The sequence below is a fragment of the Scyliorhinus canicula genome, chromosome 3 (genome assembly GCF_902713615.1).
Source record: "Scyliorhinus canicula chromosome 3, sScyCan1.1, whole genome shotgun sequence".
In the NCBI taxonomy this organism is placed as follows: Eukaryota; Metazoa; Chordata; class Chondrichthyes; order Carcharhiniformes; family Scyliorhinidae; genus Scyliorhinus; species Scyliorhinus canicula.
Genome location: NC_052148.1, coordinates 202838042 through 202861822, shown reverse-complemented (window position 1 = coordinate 202861822; position 23781 = coordinate 202838042). Strand labels below are relative to the sequence as shown.

The window sequence follows — 23781 nt, the reverse complement described above, 5'->3', positions numbered from 1 at the left end:
AACAGGCGCTGGAATGTGGTGACTAGGGGCTTTTCACAGTAACTTCATTGCAGCGTTATTGTAAGCCTACTTGTGACAATAAAGATTATTATTATAAACACACAAGAATATTTAAAACTCATATATACCTATGCAACACTTGCACATTCAGTTCTAGGTTTTGGCATTTGGTTTCAAATTTATTATTTAATTAAAGCTTTATCTACAGTTAGGCTGTGGAGCAACCTGGTGGTTTCCCCTGTAAAATAATGAACAAAAGTTACCTTCAGGCGCTTGGCACTTAAACAGTTCAGTATTTATGTCAATAATAATGAGCAAATAATAGACTGGGTTTCTAAGTTTATTGCAGTATTACAAAGTTCTGATTTACAAAGCAATTCACTTGGACATAGAACACGTTTCTGGCACAATGAAAATCTTTATCTCTTCCCGGTTTCTTCCTGACTTAGTCAACATAAGTATAGTGCAGTCAATTTTGTTGCATTAGATAATCTGGTTTCAATCTCAATTATGGATCAAATATTTGTACCTGTGAAGGTTTTATTCCTTCTTTACAAAATTAAGCAAAACACTATAGAAATATCTGTGTGGAACATTTGAGCAACAAGCACTTGATAGCTTTAGAGCCAACAATTATTGCGCTAAAAAAATATTTTTAGCTGCAATTTGGCTTTAGATTTTTATCCAAACTGATCTGATAATAAAATCGCACTGCATTTTTCTTTGTTAGTAAAGTGGGGAAGGAATATGCAATAAAACACGGGCTCAATTGATGAACTAATCTCAGATTGGGATGGTTCTAAATAAATCAGCATTGTAAGAACGTGAAAATGGGTCACTTAGCGGACAGGACAAACCGTTATTTATCAGGGCTGGTTTATCAAAAATTACTATTTCAACAGGTTATGGAGGGGACTTCATATGCAGGCTGCACTATTATTAGCAGGCTTGTGGTAAACACTGCGTTATTCAGTTGCTCTTTAATTTAGCTGGACTCAATCCTCCATCAATTGCCAATACCTGCCGGGATTTATCCTCATAATGGCAGATGGCATGTGAGATAATTCTCTGCTGCAAACACTGATTTAGAATCATAGAATCCCTCAAAACAGCAGAATAAAAGACTCAAAGTATCAAAAGCAAATTGAACTCCACAAAACTGATAGGCCAGATGTGGAAGGTTCAATTTTCTTATGATAAAATCAGACCATTTTTCAATAAACACAAAGTTTGATACAAACTCAAAAAAAGCAAGATTAATTTGTACCGATACTTCAGTCAATATAGTCAAAATCTTCTGGAATTCCAAAAGCCTTGTCAATTTTATTCCGTTCAAATCCAAATTTTTTATTAGCCCAGGATTTTATGGCAAATACATTATCTAGAGAAACAAACATAAATTAAACAAACATAAATTAGAGATATTGAGACATCTGGAAATGGATGAAAAAGAACTGGAGAACTTTACAATGAGATACAGGTCTTTTGTAACATACCAGTCCATCTATTGACCGCATCTTTTGACACCTTGTTATTCTGCCCTATAAATAAAAAAATAAAATAGCCCATATTACTTATACACAAATTTATTTTTCCTAACTGGAGAAGAAGCGGGGCAATATTTTTTGTCTCCTGCACCAAGAGAAATTGCAACAGATTAGATAATGTAGCATCAATTTAAATTCAGATTTAAACTATTCACTGTAGCTACCAAGCCCAAAACACTAGTTACCATCATCAAGTAGAATTCAAATGATTTTCTTTTGGTTTACTTCTGTGGTCAGTTGTCGCAATTGTCATGCTCCATGCTTCAGAACAATTAACAATACCTACTTGGACTTAGTTCGCCCAGTCCTGTGCAGGAAAATGAGCTGGTTAATCTAAAAAAATCAAATTAAAACAGTGGCTAATTCCACAGCTACCAACGTCGTAGCCGGAAAGTACAGGATAAGAAAATACCATTTATCCTGCATTCAACATACTGATAGTGTTTGAACTAAAAATACAGTCGATCCCAATTGAGTCCATTGGCCTCACAGCAATGTCTATAGCTTATAACCATTTAATAATATAACATAAAAATATACCAACTAGGAGCAGGAGTAGGCAATCTGGCCCTTCGAGTCTGCTCTGCCATTCAATAAGATCATGGCTGATCCTTTGTGAACTCAGCTCCACTTTCCCGCATGAACACCATAACCCTTTATTCTTCAAAAAACTATCTATATCTTGAAAACATTTAATGAGGGAGCCTTAACTGCTTCATTGGGCAGGGAATTCCATAGATTCACAACCCTTTGGGTTAAGAAGTTCCTCCTAAACTCAGTCCTAAATCTACTTCCCCTTATTTTGAGACTATGCACCCTGGTTCTGCTTTCACCCGCCAGTGGAAGCAACCTCTCCGTATCTATCCTATCTATTTCCTTCATAATTGTATATATTTCTATAAGATCCCCCCGCATCCTTCTAAATTCCAATTAGTAAAGTCCCAGTCAACTCAACCTCTCGTAATCCAACCCTCTCAACTCTGGGATTAACCTAGTGAATCTTCTGTGCGCACCCTCCAGCACCAGTACGTCCTTTCTCTGGTAAGGAGACCAAAACTGAACACAATGCTCCAGGTGTGGCCTCACTAACACCGTATACAATTGCAGCATAACCTCCCTAGGCTTAAACTCCATCCCTCTAGCAATGAAAGACAAAACTCCATTCGCCTTCTTAATCACCTGTTGCACCTGTAAACCAACTTTTTGTGACTCATGCACTAGCACACCCAGGTCTCTCTGCACAGCAGCATGTTTTAATATTTTATCATTTAAATAATAATCCCTTTTGTTGTTATTCCTACCAAAATGGATAACCTTACATTTGTCAACATTGTATTCCATCTGCCAGACCCCAGCCCATTCACTTCCAAATCCCTCTGCAGACTTCCGGTAACCTCTGCACTTTTTGCTTATCCACTCATCTTAGAGTCCTCTGCAAACTTGGACACATTACACTTGGTCCCCAACTCCAAATCATCTATGTAAATTGTGAACAATTGTGGGCCCAACACTGATCCCAGAGGGACATCACTAGCTACTGATTGCCAACCAGAGAAACACCCATTAATCCCCACTCTTTGCTTACTATCAATTAACCAATCCTCTATCCATGCTACTACTTTACCCTTAACGTCATGCATCATTATCTTAAACAGCAACCTTGTACCTTGTCAAAAGCTCTCTGGAAATACAGATATACCACATACATTGGCACAACTTTGTCTACCGCACTGGTAATGTCCTCAAAAAAATCCACTAAATTAGTTAGGCACCACCTGCCCTTTATGAACCCATGCTGCGTCTGTCCAATGGGACAATTTCCATCCAGATGCCTCGCTATTTCTTCCTTGATGACAGATTCCAGCATCTTCCCTACTACCGAAGTTAAGCTAACCGGCCTATAATTACCCGCTTTCTGCCTACCTCCTTTTTAAAACAGTGGTGTCACGTTTGCTCATTTCCAAACCGCCGGGACCACTCCAGAGTCCAGTGAATTTTGGTAAATTATCACGAGTGCATTTGCAATTTCCCTAGCCATCGCTTTTAGTACCCTGGGATGCATTCCATCAGGACCAGAAGACTTGTCTACCTTTAGCCCCATTAGCTTGCCCATCACTACCTCCTTAGTGATAACAATCGTCTCAAGGTCCTCACCGTCATAGCCTTATTTCCATAAGTGACTGGCATGTTATTTGTGTCTTCCACTGTGAAGACCGACCCAAAAAACCTGTTCAGTTCCTCAGCCATTTCCTCATGTCCCATTATTAAATCTCCCTTCTCATCCTCTAATGGACCAATATTTACCTCCGCCACTCTTTTTTGTTTTATATATTTGTAGAAACTTTTACTATCTTTTTATATTCTGAGCAAGTTTACTCTCATAATTTATCTTACTTTTCTTTATAGTTTTTTTAGTAGCTTTCTGTTGCCCCCTAAAGATTTTCCAATCCTCTAGTCTCCCACTAATCTTTGCCACTTTGTCTGCTTTTTCCTTCAATTTGATACTCTCCCTTATTTCCTTAGATATCCACCGTCGATTTTCCCTCTTTCTACCGTCCTTCCTTTTTGTTGGTATAAACTTTTGCTGAGCACTGTGAAAAATTGCTTGGAAGGTTCTCTACTGTTCCTCAACTGTTTCACCATAAAGTCTTTGCTCCCAGACAACCTCAGCCAGCTCTTCTCTCATCCCATTGTAATCTCCTTTGTTTAAGCACAAAACACGAGTGTTTGATTTTACCTTCTCACCCTCCATCTGTATTTTAAATTCCACCATATTGTGATCGCTCCTTCCGAGAGGATCCCTAACTATGAGATCATTAATCAATCCTGTCTCATTACACAGGACCAGATCTAGGATCGCTTGTTCCCTTCGTAGGTTCCATTACATACTGTTCTAGGAAACTATAGCGGATACATTCTATAAACTCCTCCTCAAGGCTGCCTTGAACGATCTGGTTTAACCAATCGACATGTAGATTAAAATCCCCCATGATAACTGCTGTACCATTTCTGCATGCATCAGTTATTTCTTTGTTTATTGCCCGCCCCATCATAATGTTACTATTTGGTGGCCTACAACATATATATTCTGCTTCAATTGAAATCAAAAGCACATTACAGATGCACTGTTACAAGTTTAAATGACTGAATGCTTTGACATGCTCCACCACCAAATAAAAAGTTGCTCAGTACCATCAGATTACCCAAGAACATGGTGTTGAGAGCGATTGAATAAAGTTTAAAACATTTATTTTTAAATCCCATCCTGAAAGTTACAAAGCCAATGTGCAGAGTGGACAGGGCTAACCCTTAATCCATCTCAATGCTTGCTCCAAACACCAAGTCAGATTCAAACTGAAGCCAATTCACGGTCGCCACAAGAGAGACATACACGATCCAAGCTGTCAATAAAGGGCATGGCGCCTCATATTGGGTTTGATCTGACCCTTGACCTTAGCCAAAGGGCCGAGAAGCGATTGATTGAATGAAGTTGTCGCACACTGCTCACAAAAAAGGAACTAAACAGCGAGACGCAAGCACAGCAGCAGCGAGGGTAAGGCGCATGAGTGGCGGACGCGCAGCCAGACGGCCCCACAAGACGAGAAGGAGGTACAAGCGAGCCTGAAAGAGAAAACGATGGCGGACCAAGCAATGGAGCGTGAGCAGGACGCAGCGACCCGCATAAAGGAGGCGCTCTGGTCGGAGCTCCAAGCAATGATGAAGGAGACGACGCACAAAATGCAGCAGACCATCGAAGGCCTGGAAAGGGAAGTGAAGGCGCAGGAAAAAATGATTCTGGAGTTGGAGAGGGCCGCCTTGGGCCAGAGCGACAGGGTGATAAGCCTAGAAGCCGAGGTGAAGAGGTTAGTAACGGCCCTGGGGATTCTAAGAGGAAAAGTGGAGGACCAGGAAAATAGGTACAGACGGCAGAACATTAAAATAGTGGGTCTGCCAGAGGGGATAGAGGGCAGAGACCCAACAGGCTACATCTCCAAAATGATGAGCAAGCTAGTGGGAAAGGAGGTATTCCCAAACCCACTGAAAATAGACAGGGCACACAGGTCACTCTGACCCAAGCCCAAAGCCAGGGACCAGCCCAGAGCAATTATTGCGAAGCTGCACCGGTTCCAAGACCGGGAGAGAATCCTAAAGTGGGCCCAGAAAACAAAACAGAGCACGTGGGAGGGGAAGACCATAAGGGTGTATCAGGACATTGGGGTGGACCTGGCCAAAAAAAGGGCTGAATTCAACAAGGCGAAATCAGCACTGCACAAAAGCAAGGTAAAATTTGGGATGTTATTCCCGGCCAAACTCTGGGTCACATTTGAGGGGAAAGAGCTGTATTTTAACACCCCAGTGGTGGCTGATGAGTTTGTTAGAGCGAACAAGCTGGGGGAGGAGCACACGCAATCGCAATGAAAGACATGGGGACGGAAAAAGGAAGAGAAAACCAGAACAAAGAGCGGAGGACAGACCGCAAACAAGGGCAATGGACTCATGAACTGTGCACGTGTGTTATGCCTTGCGCGGAACTGTGCTGCCTTGTCTCAGAGCTTGTCTCCTCCCTCAATGCAATGGGGGGTGGGGGGTGGAGCGAGGGAAATGAGGGTGAGGAAAGCAAACAGGAGGGTGAGACAAGTGCCAGTAGGCGAAAGGTTAAACAGGGCCAGAACTGGGCAAATACTGGAAGGAGGGCCACCGTACTAGCGAGGAGAGCCAGCACGGGAGGCAGGAAGGAAGGAGGGCCGCGGCCCCCTCTCAGGGGAGGGGAGCGTCTAGCACAAGGAGGGGAGGGGGGGCAGAAGGGGGGAGAATGCAGGGGGTGGGAACAAAGGGACAGGGCTGGGGGTGGGGGGGGAGGTGAGTCTGGGGGAGAACGCAGAACAAAAGAGAAGCAAAGAGAAGGGTGAGATAGTGAAGCAGTACAGACATAGGCCTCAGCGGAAAGGGAGCAGGGCGAGGAACCAAGAGGACACTGCAAACAGCCACCCGAGAGGACATCAGGGCGGAGGGCGACCCCGGAGCGCAGGGGCGCACCCGTGTGGTGTACACACAGCTGGTGGCCACACTGGGTGCCCCCTGGGCAAAGGGAAACCCCTGAGCGCTGGGGCCCGACCCCATGGTGAGAACGGTGACCCTGGCCATTTTGGGCGGCCCCCTAGCAAAGGGAAACCCGGAGTGCAGGGGCGTGTCCACCAGGTAAGCATGGGTGATCCCACAGGACCGGGGGGTCAGAACCCCCCACCAGGATTGTTACCTGGAATGTAAGGGCACTCAACGGCCCAGTGATAAGATCCAGAGTCTTCACCCACCTAAGAAGCCGAAAAGGAGACATAATCTACCTACAAGAGATGTACCTGAGGGAGAAGGACCGATTGCTGGTAAGGAAGGGCTGGGTGGGACAGACTTACCACTCTTGCTACCGGACAAGGGCTAGGGGGGTTAGCAATATTAATTATTAAAAGGACGAGGTTTACGGGAACCAAGACAGTTACCGACGCGGGGGGAAGGTACGTCATGGTCAGCGGTGTCCTGGAAGGGGCACCTGTCGTACTTGTAAATGTGTACGCTCCCAACTGGGACGACTCAGAATTCATAAAGAAGACCGTAGCGGAAATCCCCGACCTTGACACATACCGACTGATTATGGGGGGCGACTTTAACTGCGTGCTGGACCCACTGACCGACCGATCAAACCCCAGAGCGGGGAAAACGTCTGGCATGCCTAGGGAGCTAGAGGCCTTCATGGAACAGATGGGGGCGGTGGACCCATGGAGGTTCCTGCACCCGGGAGAAAAGGAGTTCTCGTTCTTTTCGCAGGTGAACAAGGTCTACATCCGTATAGACTTCTTTGCAGTGGGGAAATCGGTGCTTCCAGTGATCACGGGAACAGATTACTCCGCGATCGTTATCTCCGACCACGCTCCACATTATATGGATGTGAGGTTGGAGACAGGCCGGGCCCAGCGCCCCACATGGAGGCTGGACACGGACCTCCTGGCCGACAAGGCTATCTGCCAAAAAATATCGCAGGCCATAGGTACGTTAGTAACAACCAAAAAGGGGCGGTCTCACCCTCCACGTTTTGGGAGGCACTGAAGGCCGTGATCAGAGGAGAGATCATAGCCTACAAGGCAAGTAGAGATAGGGAAGAGAGGGTGGCCAGGCAACAGCTAGTGGACTCCATTCTGGAAGTTATAGAAAGTACTCCAAGGCCCCGACCGTAGTGCTGCTGGTGGAGAGGAAAAAGCTGCAAATGGACTTTAACCTGCTATCCACTAGGAAAGCAGTGTATCAACTCCACCTTCTACGAACACGGAGACCAGGCTGGCCGCCTATTGACTCACCAGCTGAGAAAGCAGGCAGTCACGAGGGAAAAAACGCAGGTTAAGGATAGCAAAGGCAGACTGGTAACAGAGCCAAAGGAGGTCAATCTTCCACCGGAGACTGTACACCTACGAGACCCCCGAGGGGGATGCGGGAATGAAACAGTTCCTAGGCAGACTGGAACTGCCAGTGGTGGGGAAGACAGATGGGGGGAGCTGGAAGCACCAATAGACCTGGGAGAAATCATGGCCAGCATCAGCTCCATGCAGGCGGGGAAGGCACCGGGACCCGACGGGTTCCCGGCGGACTTCTACAAAACATTTGCACCAGTCCTGGCCTCACACCTAAGGGACATGTTCGCGGACTCACTGGCAGGGGACACCCTGCCCCCACGCTAGCGCAGGCCACAATCTCACTGATATCCAAAAAAGAATGTGGATCATACAGCCCCATTTCACTGCTGAACGTGGATGCGAAAATACTCGCAACGGTCCTGGCCAAAAGGCTGCGTACCAGAGGTGGTCGCAGAGGACCAAACTTTGTCAAGGATAGGCAGCTCACAGCGAACATCAGGCGGCTGCTGAATGTGATAATGACCCCCCTCCGGGAAGAGAACACCAGAAGTTTTCTGGATGCAGAAAAGGCCTTTGACAGAGTCGAATGGAGCTACCTCCTCGAGGTACTGGAATGGATTGGGCTAGGAGCGGGATTCACCGCCTGGGTGAGGCTCCTGTACAACGCTCCCGAAGCGAGTGTCCGAACTAACACCACCAGCTCTGAATACTTCCAGCTACAGAGAGGAACAAGACAAGGCTGCCCCCTGTCCCAACTCTTGTTCGCGCTAGCGATTGAACCCCTGGCGATAGCAAAATGCTGGAAGGGAATCCCGAGAGGAGACAGAGAGCACAGAGTCTCACTCTATGCAGATGACCTGCTCCTCTATGTCTTGCAGCCACAGGAGGGACTGAAGGCAATACTGCAGGTCCTGAAAGAGTTTGGAACCTTCTCGGGCTACAAACTTAACCTGGGCAAAAGCGAGACATTTCCAGTGAACCCAAAAGGGGGAGGGACAGAGCTGAAAGGGCTCCCGTTCTAAACAGCCCAGAACAGATTCCATTACCTGGGGATCCAGATAGCCAGAGACTGGACACAGATCCACAAGTGGAACCTGACCAGCCTGCTGGAGGAAGTAAGAAAAGACCTTCAACGGTGGGGCTCACTCCCAATCTCCCTGGCGGGAAGAGTGCAGACGATCAAGATGAACGTACTGCCACGGTTCCTCTTCCTGTTTAGATCCATCCAGATCTTCATCCCCAAGGCCTTTTTCCAAAACATAGACAGGGTAATCATGGCGTTTGTGTGTGTGTGTGTGGGGGGGGGGGCAAGAATCCGAGAATTCCCAAACCGACACGACAAAGAGGGAAAGTTAGAGGGGGCCTGGCTCTACCGAACGTACAATACTACCAATGGGCAGCAACGGCAGAAAAAGTGAGGGGATGGGTACAAGAACCCGACACAGATTGGGTACAAATGGAGGAGGCATTCTGTAAAGGAACAACCCTGCGAGCTCCGGCCACATCAGCACTCACATCCTCCTCAACAAGGTACACAACGAGCCCAGTGGTAACGGACACGCTGAGAACGTGGACCCAGTTAAGACAGCACTTTGGGATAACCAAAATGTCCCTTATGGCACCCATCTGCGGCATTTCACAGATTCCCCATAGCCATGCTAGATACCACTTTCAAAAGACGGAGGCAGGACAAGGGCACACTGACGGTCGGGGACTTCTATGTAGGGCGCAGACTGGCGACACTGGACGAACTGACGAGGAAGTGGAAACTATCAAGAGGACAGGAATGGAGACACCTCCAAATAAAGCACTTGCTCCGCAAAGAGACAGTAGGGTACCCCGGGACCCCAGAAAGCACACTACGAGAGGACCTGATAGGCACAAGCAGCGAGAAGGGGGGACTATGTGGGAAAATATATGGACAGCTACTGGACAGAGCTCAAACACCACTGGACGGGACCAGACAAAAATGAGAGGGCGAACTGGGGACAGAGGTGGGATGGGGACTCTGCAGCGAAGCACTGAGCAGGGTGAGCTCCACCTCCTCCTGCGCAAGGCTAAGCCTAATGCAGCTCAAAGTGGTGCACAGAGCGCACCTGACCAGAACCCGAATGAGCAGGTTCTTCCCGGAGGTGGAGGACAAATGTGAACGGTGCCAGAAGGGCCCGGCCAACCACACCCAGATGTTTTGGGCCTGCCCCAAGCTTGCTGGGTTCTGGACAGCCTTCTCCGAGGCACTGTCCAGGGTTGTGGGGGTGAGGGTGAAGCCATGCCCAATAGTGGCAATCTTTGGGGTATCGGAGCAGCCAGAGCTTCCCTAATCGCAAGCCGGAGAATCCTGCTCAGCTGCCGATCGGCAGCACTGCCCAAAGCTGCAGACTGGCTCGCTGACCTCTCGGAATTTCTCCACCTGGAGAAGATTAACTACGCCATCCGAGAGTCAGAGGAAGGCTTCCTGGATACTTGGGGGCAGTTTGTCGGCCTGTTCCAAATCCTGTTCGTGGCAAGCAACGAGGAGCAAGCCAGGGAAGAAGAAAAAAAAATGAAAGGAAACTGTAATGTATATAAGTAACAACTGTTTATAAATATGTGAAAAGCCAATAAGAAGATTTTCAAAAAAAAAGGAACTAAGACCATACGGATTGAAACTGCTCATTTAAGATACAGCACAATCTTTTAAGGCAATAATATAATTTCAATCATACTTCAGCATTATATTACGATTAACTGTTTTCTCAGTTTAAACTAGCAGAGAAAAGCAAAATTCTCAGGATAGAAAATTACAACTATTTTAACTGATGGATTACTCACGGATTTCTTCAATTACTTCTGGATCACATTCTTGGTATTTTTCTAACTCTGTTTTCAACTGACTTCTTTGTTTTCTAAGTCCCTCCAATTCTTCTAACATAGCTGCACGTTTATCCTGTTTTAGAAAATGAAATGTAATGCTTTTACACATGGGTAATTACGAAGTGATAATGTAACATTGGAAGTTTAAACGTTATCCACTCCAAATTTCTGTTTGATTCTTAGAACATCCAACCTCCAACTGCAAGTTCAGAGGAAACTCTGGAAAATTACCCCTTGGTAGTTACTTCTCTGGGTTAATCTCCTGTTAGACAATCCTCACAAAATAATTGCATCTTTTTAATGCAAAGTGTAAAATTAGGCACAGAAATACAAATAGATACAAAATGGCTCTATCAAAAACATATGAAACACAAAAGAACTATATTGTGATTAACTGTGAAAATGCATGTGATGAAAGACCAAGGCATGCATAATGTTATTCTTATTGAATGCACTGCAAATTATTAACCACACTGAAATATTTTATACCACTTTTACTTAGTGGAGGCAAAATCTAATAATTGCACTTTAGCCCCTACTGGATGCTTCTGGCATTTATAAAGTCACTAGTTAAACCCAAATGAAAATCAGGATTGAGGAGTTTATACTACTATAATCAACATTGGCATTTATTTATTTTATAAAGTCACTAGTTAAACCCAAATGAAAATCAGGATTGAGGAGTTTATACTACTATAATCAACATTGGCATTTATTTATTTTATGTTTTTTATAATTTAAAGTATCCAATTCTTTTTTATCTAATTAAGGGGCAATTTAGTGTGGCCAATCCACCTACCCTGCACATTTTTCAATTCTGGGGATCAGACCCATGCAGACACGGGGAGAATGTGCAAATTCATATTCTCGTTGAAAGCAAGTGCAACACATACTTGAGAGATGAGGCTTACTCTGAATCATAAGGCAAAGAAGGCACAGAAAGTGAACATACCGTCTGTTGTGATCTAGCTGATGTTAATACTGGACTTGTCACAGAATCCTGACAGTGCAGGAAGCCATTTGGCCCAATGAGTCTTTACCAACAATCTGAAAGAGCACCCCACGCAAGCTCACTTCCCTGCACAATCCCCGTAACCCCATCTAATTTACACATCCCTGGACTAAAGGGGCAATTTAGCATGGCAAATCTATCTAACCTGAGCATTTTTGGATTGCGGGAGGAAGCCAGAATACCTGGAGGAAACCCAGACAGACACGAGGAGAATGTGAAAATTCTCCACAGTCACCCAAGGCCAGAATTAAACCTAGCGTTGTGATACAGCAGTGCTAATCACTGTGTGTATCAAATCCCAGCGTAAAAACGGGCTTGATAGATCTTGGGCGTGATTCTCTGTCCCGCCAGCCCTGTTTCCCGCCATGACGCTCCCCCGCCGGCAGTGGGATCTTCCGTTCTGTCTGCCGGCCAATGGGGTTTCCCATTGTAGCCATCCCATGCCGTCGGAGGCTCCCGCTGACAGAGAATCTCGCAGGCCATCTTTTAATTTGTTTTTAATAAATCGGTTCTGGATCCAAGGCTGGACCGGTCGAGTCTTAAGTCGTTGAAGGTGTCGGCAGCGGTTGGTTGGGGGGTGGTGGACCCGTGGAGGTTTGGAAGGCCGAGGACAAAGGTGTTCTCGTACTTCTCATATGGGCACCGAGTGTACTCCCGGATTGATTTCTTTGTGATGGACAAGACGCTGCTGGCGCGGGTGGCTAATTTGGAGTATTCGGCGATCGGGATTTTTTACCACATGCTGCACTGGGTGGATTTGCGGGTGGCACAGCGGGAGGTCTAACAGCCGGAGTGGAGGTTGGATGCGGGGTTGTTGGTGGATGAAGGGATGTGCAAGAGGGTGAGGGCCGCCATTCGAGGGTATGTGAAGCGGAATGACACAGGGAAGGTCTCGGCCTCCATGCTGTGGGAGACACTTAGGGCGGTAGTTAGGGGCAAATGTATTTTGATCCGGGCACATAGGCAGAGGATGGAAGGAGAAGCGAGCAAGGCTCATAAACGAGAGTTTGATGGTGGATTGGAGGTACTCATTGGCACCAAAGGAAGGGTTGTTAAGGAGAGACAGAGGCTCCAGATGGAGCTCGGGTTGGTGTCTACGGGGAAGGCAGGAGGGCAATTACAGAGGACCAGAGGGGTGGTGTACGAGTACGGTGTAAAAGCAAGCAAGGTGCTGGCCCATCAGTTGAGGAAGCAGGTAGAGGCAAGGGAGATTAGTAGGGCGAGGGGCGAGAGGGACAAGGTGGTGTTGGACCCAGAGGGGGTGTATGAGGCATTTGAGGCCTTCTACAGGAGGCTGCAGAAGTCGGAGTCTCTGCCTGAGGAGGAGGGTATGAGGTAGGCATGTTGTAGTTCCCTAGGGTAGAGGAGGAAGGTTCAGGGATCGAGCAGGAAACCAACAAACCATTGTCAACTGCCCCAGCAGCCTCAGCCACACCCGTAACTATCGTCACAGCCTCCGAAGTCAGATCAGCCTTCTTGAAAGTGAATCCTTGGAAAGCAATGGGTCTTGATGGAGTCCTCATTGTGCACTCAGATCCTGCACGGACCAACTAGCGGGTGTATTCACGGACATCTTCAACCTCTTCTTATTCTGTTCTGAGATTCCCATCTGCTTCAAGAAGGCCACCAGCATACCAGTGCAAAGGAAGAACCAGGCAACGTGCCTTAAAGACTACCGCCTGGTGGCCTTGACATCTATCATTATGAAGTGCTTTGGGAGGTTAGTCATGAGACACATCAACTCCATACTCCCAGAATGCCTTGATCCACTGCAATTCGCATACTGCCACAACCGGTCCACAGCAAATGCTATCTCCCTAGCCCTACACTCATCCCTGGAGCATCTTGACAAAAGGGACTCCCAAGTCAGACTTCTATTCACTGACTAAAGCTTCGCCATCAACACCATAATCCCAGCCAAGCACATATCAAATCTCCAAAACCTAGGACTTTGCTTCACCCTCTGCAACTGGATCCTGAACCTCCTGACCCACAGACCACAATCAGTAAGGATAAACAACACCTTCTCCATGATAGTCCTTAATACTGGGGTCCTGCAAGGCTGTGTGCTTAACCCCCTACTATATTCCCTATACACACACAACTGTGTGGCAAAATTTGGGTCCAGCTCCATCCACATGTTTGCTGATGACATGACTTTAGTCCGGGTCGGACCTCAAACAATGATGAGCCAGAGTACAGGAGAGAGACAGAGAACCTCGTGGTGTGGTGTAACGACAACAATCTCTCACTTAATGTCAGCAAAACTAAGGAGCTGGTCTTTGACTTCAGAAAGCGAAGTATCGTGCATACCCCTGCCTGAATCAATGGTGCCGAGGTGGAGATGGTTGGCAACTTCAAATTCCCAGGTGTGCACATCACCAACAATCTGTCCTGGCCCATCCACGCCGATGCTACGAGCAAGAAACCACAACAGCGCCTTTACTCCTGTACTGAGGTGCAGTGAAAAGTATTGTTCTGCGTACAGTCTAGGCAGATCATTCCATACATGAAAAACATTGGCCAGCGCAAGTTGCCGCATACGCAGGACCGCCAGCGTGTTCTAGCGCATGCGCAGAACCGTTGACGTGTTTCAAGCGCATGCGCAGGGGGTTTCTTCTCCCCGAAGGCCATCACGGAGCCTTACAGAGGCAGGCCCGGAGGGAAAGAATGCCCCCACGGCACAGGCCCGTCCGCAGATCGCTGGGCCCCGGGGCCGGATCCTCCCGCCCACCCCCATCCCCCTGCGGACTCTGCGAACCACCCTCCAATGTGGGCCTTGCCTATTTAACGCCGGCGAAAACAGATAGCCGCTTGGCCCATCGGGGCCCGGAGAACTGCCTGGGGGGGGGGGGGGGGGGGGGGCAGCGGCCCCCGCCCGGCGCAGCGGGATCCCCGCCCCCGCCGAAAATCCGCTGCCAGAGAATTCAGCAACCGGTGTCGGAGCGGCAGGTCGGGATTCACGCTGCCCGCTGATTCTCCGACCCGGCGGGGGGTCGGAGAATCCCGCCCCTTGTCTTTGTCCCTGCCTGGGACTTTCTTCTGGGACCTCTTACTGTCTCACACCCTGGTTTGGAACCTTCTTCTTGGTTTGGATTCTTCTCTCTGTCACCCTCCCAATGCCCTACTACCTGGGACACCTCCTCTCAATTTTGGGATATGGGTGTCGCTGGTAAGAGCAACATTTGTTGCATTTAAGTAGGGATTTCTTGCCCTTGAACGGAGGGCTGACCATGCCATTGCAGAAGGCAATTAAGAGTCAGCCACATTGCTGTGGGTCTGGCTAAACCAGGTAAAGATGGCAGATTTCCTTCTGCGCAGCACATTAGTAAACCAATTGTTTTTACAACAATCGATTACAGTTTAATGGCTCCCATTACTGAGACTAGCTTTACATTCCCTATTTATGAATGGAATTCAAATTCCACCAGCTGCCATGGAGGGATTTTAACTCGTGTTCTCTGCTTTCATTCCTTCTGCGCATGTGCGCAGAGCCGGTTTCCGGCTTAAAGGACGTAAAAAAGTCTAACTGTTCATGTGCTGCCCTTTAGCACAGTGGGCTAAACAGCTGGCTTGTAATGCAGAACAAGACCAGCAGTGCGGGTTCAATTCCCGTACCAGCCTCCCCGAACAGGTGCTGGAATGTGGCGACTAGGGGCTTTTCACAGTAACTTCATTGAAGCCTACTTGTGACAATAAGTGATTATTATTATTACCCAGTCGGACCTGACTTCCCAATCTAAAGATGGTAAAAGGCACCAAATCTTATCAATTAGGACTGAAAGGATGAGGAATTTCTTCACTCAGAGAGTAGTGAATCTTTGTAATTCTCTAACCTAATAGGCTGTGGAAACGCAGTCATTGATCATGTTCAAGACAGAGATCGACAGATTTCTCGATACTAAAAACAAGGGATGAGGGAATAGTGCAGGAAAATGGCATTGAGGTCAACAATCAGCATGATTTAGCAGGCTCGAGGGACTGATTGCCTAATCCTGCTCTTATGTTCTTAAATTAGAGGAGTGCAGGTATCTTGGACAGCTGTAGGGCTGAAGGATATTACAGAAATAAGGAGGGGCCAGGCCATCAAGGCATTTGAAAAGAAGAATGGTTATTTTAATATGGAGGTAGTGCTTAACTCGAAACCAGTGTAGATCAGCAAACAGGTCCTGAAATGTTAATTCAGGGTCTCTGTCCATAGATGATGCCTGATCTGCTGAGTATTTATGGCATTTTTTGTTTTAATTTTAGGTTTCCAACATCCACAATGGTTTCCTTTTGCATTAGAGTCTACAAGTTAATTTGACTCAATTATTACAAAAAAAACTTATTGTAAATGTTGAGGCTACTTTTTCTAAGCACATATTGTCAATACAATCCAAAAATTTAGCAAAGAAAGTACACTGTGCAGCTTTAAATTCAGCCAAACCATACTTGTTTACCTGCCAATTCATTACCAGTTACAACATGCTGGCAGATCTTGCAGCTTCCTAGTGACATGCCAAAAAGTTCTTGAAAATACCATTTTGCAATAATTTAATAAACATGTTCCGATATGCCAGTGAAGCGAGACTTCCAAAGATTAAGACTTGACAAAATCCAAACGTTACTTATAACAAATAAATTTCAGCAATGGAACATATTCCTTCGAAAATAGTCTTAAAACATCATTGCATTATCCAATAATTACATGCCGGTCCACTATTTCTCGATGTTATCCTCAGTAAATTGAAAGCTTCCAGTGATCTGAGTCTTAGTTCTAGGCTATGATTCCTGCCACATGAATATAGCATTATCCAGATATTTAAGAGAACACAATTAACTTTGTACTTGTAGGGGAGGAATTGAAACAAAAATATTCAATTACTTTTCTCCATCAGCAATGTCAAAAGTGTTGTATGTCATGTTGTCACCATTTTTGTCAAAGATGTATGTTACATCTGTTTTGACTACAGTAAACTTGAGCACTGAATGTTTTTGATTGGCTTTACTGGGACACAAAATGCTTTCTTGTATTTGAAATGTTACACACCAAACAGCTATAAGCCATTCAATGTATAGGTTGGGCAAGCAGACTATCTTGAGCAGCCCTGGAAACTCAAACCGTTTATTTGATAGACAAACTAATATACTCTGTCCTTGATGAAATCCATTTAAACATGACAGGATGCAGGTGAAAACAAGGGAAGGTTTGTGCAGTAAGTACATTTACCCCACCCATTTGGAAGTCTCATTAGATCACAGAAATTTAGGTTTAAAGGAGATCATAACAGATGAGGTGACCGCCCAGGGCACCATCAGCAAGGCTTGGATTGCATCTTCCTCCCAATGAGCCACTCAGAAGTGACTGCCATTGCTTAAGGCATTGAGCTCATTTGTTAAAAGGCCTGTGCGAAGTGATATGGTAAATGTTACAAGAGTCTGCAGCCTACTTTACTGTCACTCAACAAAACACACAAAGCCGTCAAACTGGTCTCAAACATTCCTTCAGTTTGGCTCTAAATGTTCTGCAGGGTCACTGCTTTATCAGAGTAATCAAAATTTGATTGTATGGGATTTTTAGAGGTATTTTGAAGACCATATTCTGTAAATCCATCCACTTTTCATTGAAAAAGCAAGAAATGTTTGATGTTTGTATTAAATGATTTACGAGCGTCATTGTCAAACATCACATCAAGGATAAACAGACTCTGCAGGACAAGCAGACACACCCATCTCACTGATATCTAGTTTCCTTAAAAGCATTATTTGTACACCCTTTACATGTAGCATTTCATATTAGTAATCATAAAGTGATTACTCTAATTCATTTTAAAAAGAGTCTTTCAAACAAAAGACTTTAAGAATCACAGGATAATAATACACTACCCATGGAGTGGTACAACGTGAATTTGTACCTGTGGTTCATCGCATAATAAGTTTCCCATATCAAACCAAGCACTTGAAATCAATCACACTGAACTGTTTCTATGTACAAAGAAGGAAGTTTCATTATTGGGGGTTTTCTAAGGGTAGCGTACCTGCTTCTGAGCCAGAAGCTCCAGGTTCAAGTCTCCACTCCAGGACTTGATGGCCATGGAAAATGCGTTTGTGATGCGGCCAAACATTTTGAGTGACAACTTTCAAATTCTTCCAACTTAAACCAATGGCAGCAGTAAGAGTGGGGGACATTCCTGGTCAGCCATGTGATGGAAAGAAATTGGAGCCTCTACCATCACTAGCCATAGCTCCAGGCTACAACATACATGTAGTTACAGCAACTCAAAGAGTCCTTGGGGGCGAGTTACTCAGTTGGTTGGACAGCCAGTGTTGACCAGGTTGGTGTCAACAGCATAAGAGTTCCAGCTGTGGTAGATTCGGAACCTACCTCCTTGCCCTACCTGTGGTGGAGATTGCAGTGCTGTGGGTTGGACTTGCTTTGGGTAGAGAACTCAAGAAGAACACAAGTCTGTAAGATGTACAATAATACCCACAGGACAAAGCACAAATATCAAAAACCTTATGTAAACCAGAGGGAAAATATATATATTTCTAAAACTTCATACATATACATCTTAACATTCGTACAGGCAACTACCAGAGGCAAACTTAAATTAAGTATAGATAATTTTTACAACCTACCTTTAACAGGGTGGATTTTACAGCACATTAAATTTTCCTAAGAAACTATAATTCAGTGTAGGCCTACTAAAACTGTATTTATATATGATTTTAATTAGATGCTGAAAATAAAGTACGGTTATATCAATTCAGCATTTCAGTGCTCTTTTCAATTACCAATGCACTGCGAGTATTAGAATCAGTCGAATATGCATGGCAGCAATTTTTCAATCAAAATTGCATACACAGAGCAAGCACAAACTACCGTTCAAAACTGTGGAAATCCTGGTTAGCTTCTTATTCCAGCAAAACTTTCACAATTCTAGGTGGTATGGGGCTAAGAGTAAATAACTATCCTGTGCCCACAATTACAGTTAAGAGGCTCGCTAGAGTATTAAGTGCATCCAGCCAGAAGGCCCATTTAAGCAGGAGGGGCACACTTCATATGAAACCATAGGCGATCATGTATGGAAAGTAATTGGGGAGGCACAGTGGCTAGGCAAACAGTTAACCCCATTTAGTGTCAATATCAACACTGGAAACTGTGACGATGGACTACTCCAACAGACAAACAATTGGACACTGTATATCTTAACTACAACTATAAAACTTTATTAATAAAATCAGAAGCAAAATGAAAAACCTGCAGGTTTAGAGGTCAGGTTTTTGACTTAACTTATGTATTCAAGCACAAAATAAAGTATCTTTAAACTCTAATGAATTACTCTTAGTTTGACCAACAACTTTGGTGCAAAGTTTATACATGAAATGATATTTTCAGAATCTTCCATTTGTCCCACTTGGTAACTACGTGACAAAGTTGTTATTTACTGAACAAATGTTATAGAAGACCTTAGTTCTACCCTACTGAATTAGGAGAGATAGATGACACAAAAGAAAACTCCCAATTACACAGCACTGCCTGTCAAGAGGTGCACAGTGGCACAGAAATGACCTGATGGTTTTCCCGATAGAACCTGCAAAACAAAGCTAACCATCTATAAAACAGAAATGACTGTCTTCAGTGCTGTTATCAGTGCTAAACAGCACGTCAATGTCATTTGTGATATTTCTTAGTCAATTTGCTTTGAACACGACATAACATATTAAGCAAGATATGTAATCTCTCTGATACGGAGATACAAGGCAGTCCTTTCAAAAAATAGACATTTTAAACTTGTTATAATAATGCCAAGCTATAAATTCTCAAATAAGTATTCAAGTAGTTTTTTATTGTTGAAAATAAGTATATCCAATTAGGAAAACCCACATTTGCCAATCTCGTCATTTTTGCCCAGGTAGACCCAAGTTCCAACATAAAAATTCTTACTGTATTCTGGCGTCCCACTTTGGCTTTCTCAATACTTTGCTGTAAACTTTGTTTCTTTTGGGTTCCTTGATTGATCTGCAAAGGGAAAAGGGGAAATAAAATTCAGAAAGCAAATTTAGAAAGTAGTATGAGTTTATGCATAAATGTAGAATTCAAGATTCACAAGCTTTACGGATACAATTGATTGCTTGCTTTATATAACATTATGAGTTATGATGAGACAAAATGGAATCTGTGCCAAAGAAGATTATTCAAAAGGGACAGGCTTGACTGAATCAGCCACTCAAGTTTATGCATCAAACACTGGATCTTGCCAACATTTGGGCATTATCATGCATCTTTCAAAACCATTCATTACTCCAGGAACATCCTCCAGAGCAAAGGCAATTCCTGGGTTGCATTCTCCGATTTTCAGACCATGTCCTGATGCCAGTTGGGAACGGTGGCGTTTTACGACTGAAAAATCAGCGTAAAACGGCAACCGATCCTCTGTTTGGCGGGGGGCTAGCGGGCAGGCAGCGTAGAGCACCCGGTTCTAGCTGCCAATACGCCAGAGAATTACCGGGTCCATGGATGCGCATGGTCTCGACCTGCAATGGCCGCGCCGTGCAACACGGCGCCGGCCGCTCACAGACTCAGCCTGCCAAATAGTGCCACTCTTTGGCCAGGCTCCCGACCCCCGGACCACCCCCCAACAGTGCCCACAACCCCTACCAAACTCCCCGCAGATTAGCTCTCCCCCGACTATGGCGGCCCAGCCCCTGCCAAACTCCCAGCTGCCAAGCCGAGTCACGACAAAAAGTAGCATGAGAGACCCATACAGTTCGTAATTCGGCCGGTCGGGAGACGGTATCAGGCAACATCCTGATGCTCCAAGAGTACGCCGCTTTGGAGGGGGCGGGACATCGTGAAAGCGGCACCCCCCTCCCTCCGATTTCTTCACAAACGGGGATTCTCCGGCTGATCATCGAATGCGATTTCATCATCGGCGATCGGAGAATCCCGCCCCCATCTCAACACAGACTGATGTCAACTATAGAAAACTAACTTCCCTTGCAATTAAAAAAAAGTTTTTATAAATAACAATGCTATTTCCAAAGCAGAATACAGTATTCAATGGGGAAAGCTAGAGTAATATTGAATGATCCCCTGAAATCGATGTTTATTTCTACATCAAATTTAGGCTGTAGTTGCATTACTACTGCACCATCAACACAGTGAAATGGAAATGCCTCTGTATCACACTAAAAGGTTGTAAACTTTTTTTTTAACTAATTATGGTTTTATATGTTGAACAAGAGTTAAAACTGTTTTAGATCACCAACTTTATTTTAGATGTGATATTTATCTTAGCAAAATTACTGATGTCCCTTACAAAGGCACAGAATAGAAAGTTAATGTAGCAAATATCTTGTGTGTACTTTATCAATCACCTGTCAATCAATAACCAATAATAAACCATACACGCGTGCAGAGACAGAATTATATCTCGCTTCAAAAATGTAATCTTAATGGCTCCCCACTCATATATATTATTTTGGAACCAAGATACTAGGCCTTTATAATAGTGCTCTACCCAACAGAAAGTATGCAAGTTGACCACACCAATTGGTTTCCACTCCTTGTCTCAGCCAAGCACTCCAGCACCACAGCTAAGAGCACACCCTGAAGGCATACTGTGTTAATACATCCTCATTCATTAACTTCACTTTAAAGAACACACACTATCACTGTAATGGTGTTTAATCAGAAAAATTAGTCACGTATAAGGAATTATACAACACATTACCAAATTCTAAGTTTAAAAAAAAACTTATTCCATCTCAATCCAAAATGACAGTATTAGAAAATAATATTTTTGTGTACTTCTCTTTAAAACAGGTTTTACCGCTGCCAGTGTTGATATTCATCAACTTGCCACCACTGGGTGTCACAGATTACAATCCATCATCATATGACACCTCGTGGTGGGAAATTGTATCACTAAACTGCAGCATGTCTTGAGTTAAAAGTTGCAAGAAATTTTCAAACACACCCAGTTCATTCCCAAGCAGATAAGAATACTGCCTAAAACTAACAGGCCACGAACACTGGCATGCAGTAACATCTGAAGTGCAAAGGCTGAAAGTCCACAGCGTCAGAAAACTGTTGCCGGTCTTTAGCATTTTGATTCACTGCAAATGCATTGTAGTTTACCAGTTCTGCATCAAGAAATGAAAACTTTCCTGTGCATGTCATTTTGGGATTATTGCCCATAGTTAATCGCAAAAGAATGTGATAGAAAAGCCCTCATTAACCAAAGATATTCAGATTTTAAAAAATTAATTTTTACAGGATGTGGGTTTCGCTGGTTAGGCCAGCGTTTGTTGCCCATCCCTAATTGCCCTTGAGAAGGCGGTGGTGAGCTTCCTGGCGGCATGGTCGCACACTGGGTAGCACTTTTGCTTCACAGCGCCAGGGACCCGGGTTCGATTCTCGGCTTGGGTCACTGTCTGTGTGGGGCGTCTGCACGTTCTCCCCGTGTCTGCGTGGGTTTCTTCTGGGTGCTCAGGTTTCCTCCCACAAGTCCCAAAAGACGTGCTGTTAGGTAATTTGGAATTCTCCCTCAGTGTACCTGAACAGGGGCGACTAGAGTGTGGCGACTAGACGGTTTTCACAGTAACTTCATTGCAGTGTTAATGTAAGCCTACTTGTGACAATAATAAAAGATTATTAGATTCTTGAACCGGTGAAGTCCATGTGGTGTAGATACACCACCTACTGTGCTGTTAGGGAAAGAGTTCCAGAATGTTGACACCATGACAGTGAAGGAACGGTAATATATTTTCAAGTCAGGATGGAATGACTTGGGGGGGAACTTCCAGCTGGTGGTGTTCCCACTTACTTGCTGCCCTTGTCCTTCTAGATGGTAGTGGGTTTGGAAGGTGCTGTCTAAGCTGAGTTCTTGCAATACATTTGAAGATGGTGCTCGCTGTTGCTACTCTGTGTTGGTGGTGAAGGGAGTGAATGTTTCTGGAAGGGGTGCCAATCAAGCAGGCTGCTTTGTCCTGGATGATGTTGAGCTTATTGAGTGTTGTTGGAGCTGCACTCATCCAGGCAAGTGGGGAGCATTCCATCACTTTCTTGACTTGTGCCTCATAGGTGGGGAACAGGCTTTGGGGAGTCAGGAGATGAGTTACTCGCCGCAGAATTCATAGCCTCTGACTTGCTCTTGTAGCCACAGTATTTATATGGCTAGTCCAGTTTGGTTTCTGGTCAATGGTAACCATATTGATATACAATGGGAAGTGTTTCAAATAAAAATATGAAATGCTTCGAAGAAATTCAAAACATAGCAGAGGAAGTGTCGAGGCCAACAACTCAATATATGCTGGAAGAAAACTGCACACTGGTGAACAGAAAAATTAATCAATCATGCAGAATATTGATAACACCAATAAATGTCATAATATATTTATTTATTCATTCATGGGATGCAAGTGTCACAGGCTCGGCCAGCCTTGATTGCACATCCCCAATTGTGCTCGGGAAGGTGGTGGCGAGCGGCTGTCTTGAACTGCTGTAGTCCACATGTTGTCAGAGCTCCCATTGTCATGTGAGAGTACCTTTAAGAAATGGATGTTTAAGCAATGTACCTTTAAGAAATGGATCAGCTCATATTACTGAAGTGATGTCAGAGGGGGGAGCTGAGCTGAGCTCACTTCTGCTATTTGGGAGTTTTAGTTTCAGTTTTGAGGAAAAGAGCTTGGGTGTGTCTGTGTTTGCAGCAAGCTGGATCTGCTGTGATCTCTGCCAGAAAAGACTATCTCTGCCAGAAAAGACTATCTCTGAATCATTTGGGTGATTTAAACTCATAATAGTAATGTCTTTAACCTGATGTGTTTCTGTTTAAAGGTGTTAAGTCTTTTGGAGGTTTGAAGGAACATTTTGAGGGATTATTTAGTGTTGTATTATTTTCGGGGTTATCTTTGAAGTAAGGGGGGTTAAGGGATAAAAGGTTCAGTTGAATTCATGGAATAAACATTGTTTTGTGTTTAA

The 23781-nt window shown here is 44.8% G+C and overlaps 1 protein-coding gene across 1 annotated transcript in view; it reads right to left on the bottom strand.

The window, feature by feature from the left end:
- Positions 1–322: 322 nt before the first annotated feature.
- Positions 323–23781, bottom strand: part of mnd1 (meiotic nuclear divisions 1 homolog (S. cerevisiae)) — a 77078-nt gene continuing 53619 nt past the window's right edge. The window contains exons 5-8 of the mRNA XM_038792025.1: positions 19744–19818; positions 10760–10874; positions 1497–1541; positions 323–1381 (exon numbers count right to left, since the gene is read on the bottom strand). Coding sequence (XP_038647953.1) covers positions 1275–1381; positions 1497–1541; positions 10760–10874; positions 19744–19818 — 342 coding nt within the window. The 3' untranslated portion in view covers positions 323–1274. The remainder of the gene's footprint in view (positions 1382–1496; positions 1542–10759; positions 10875–19743; positions 19819–23781) is intronic.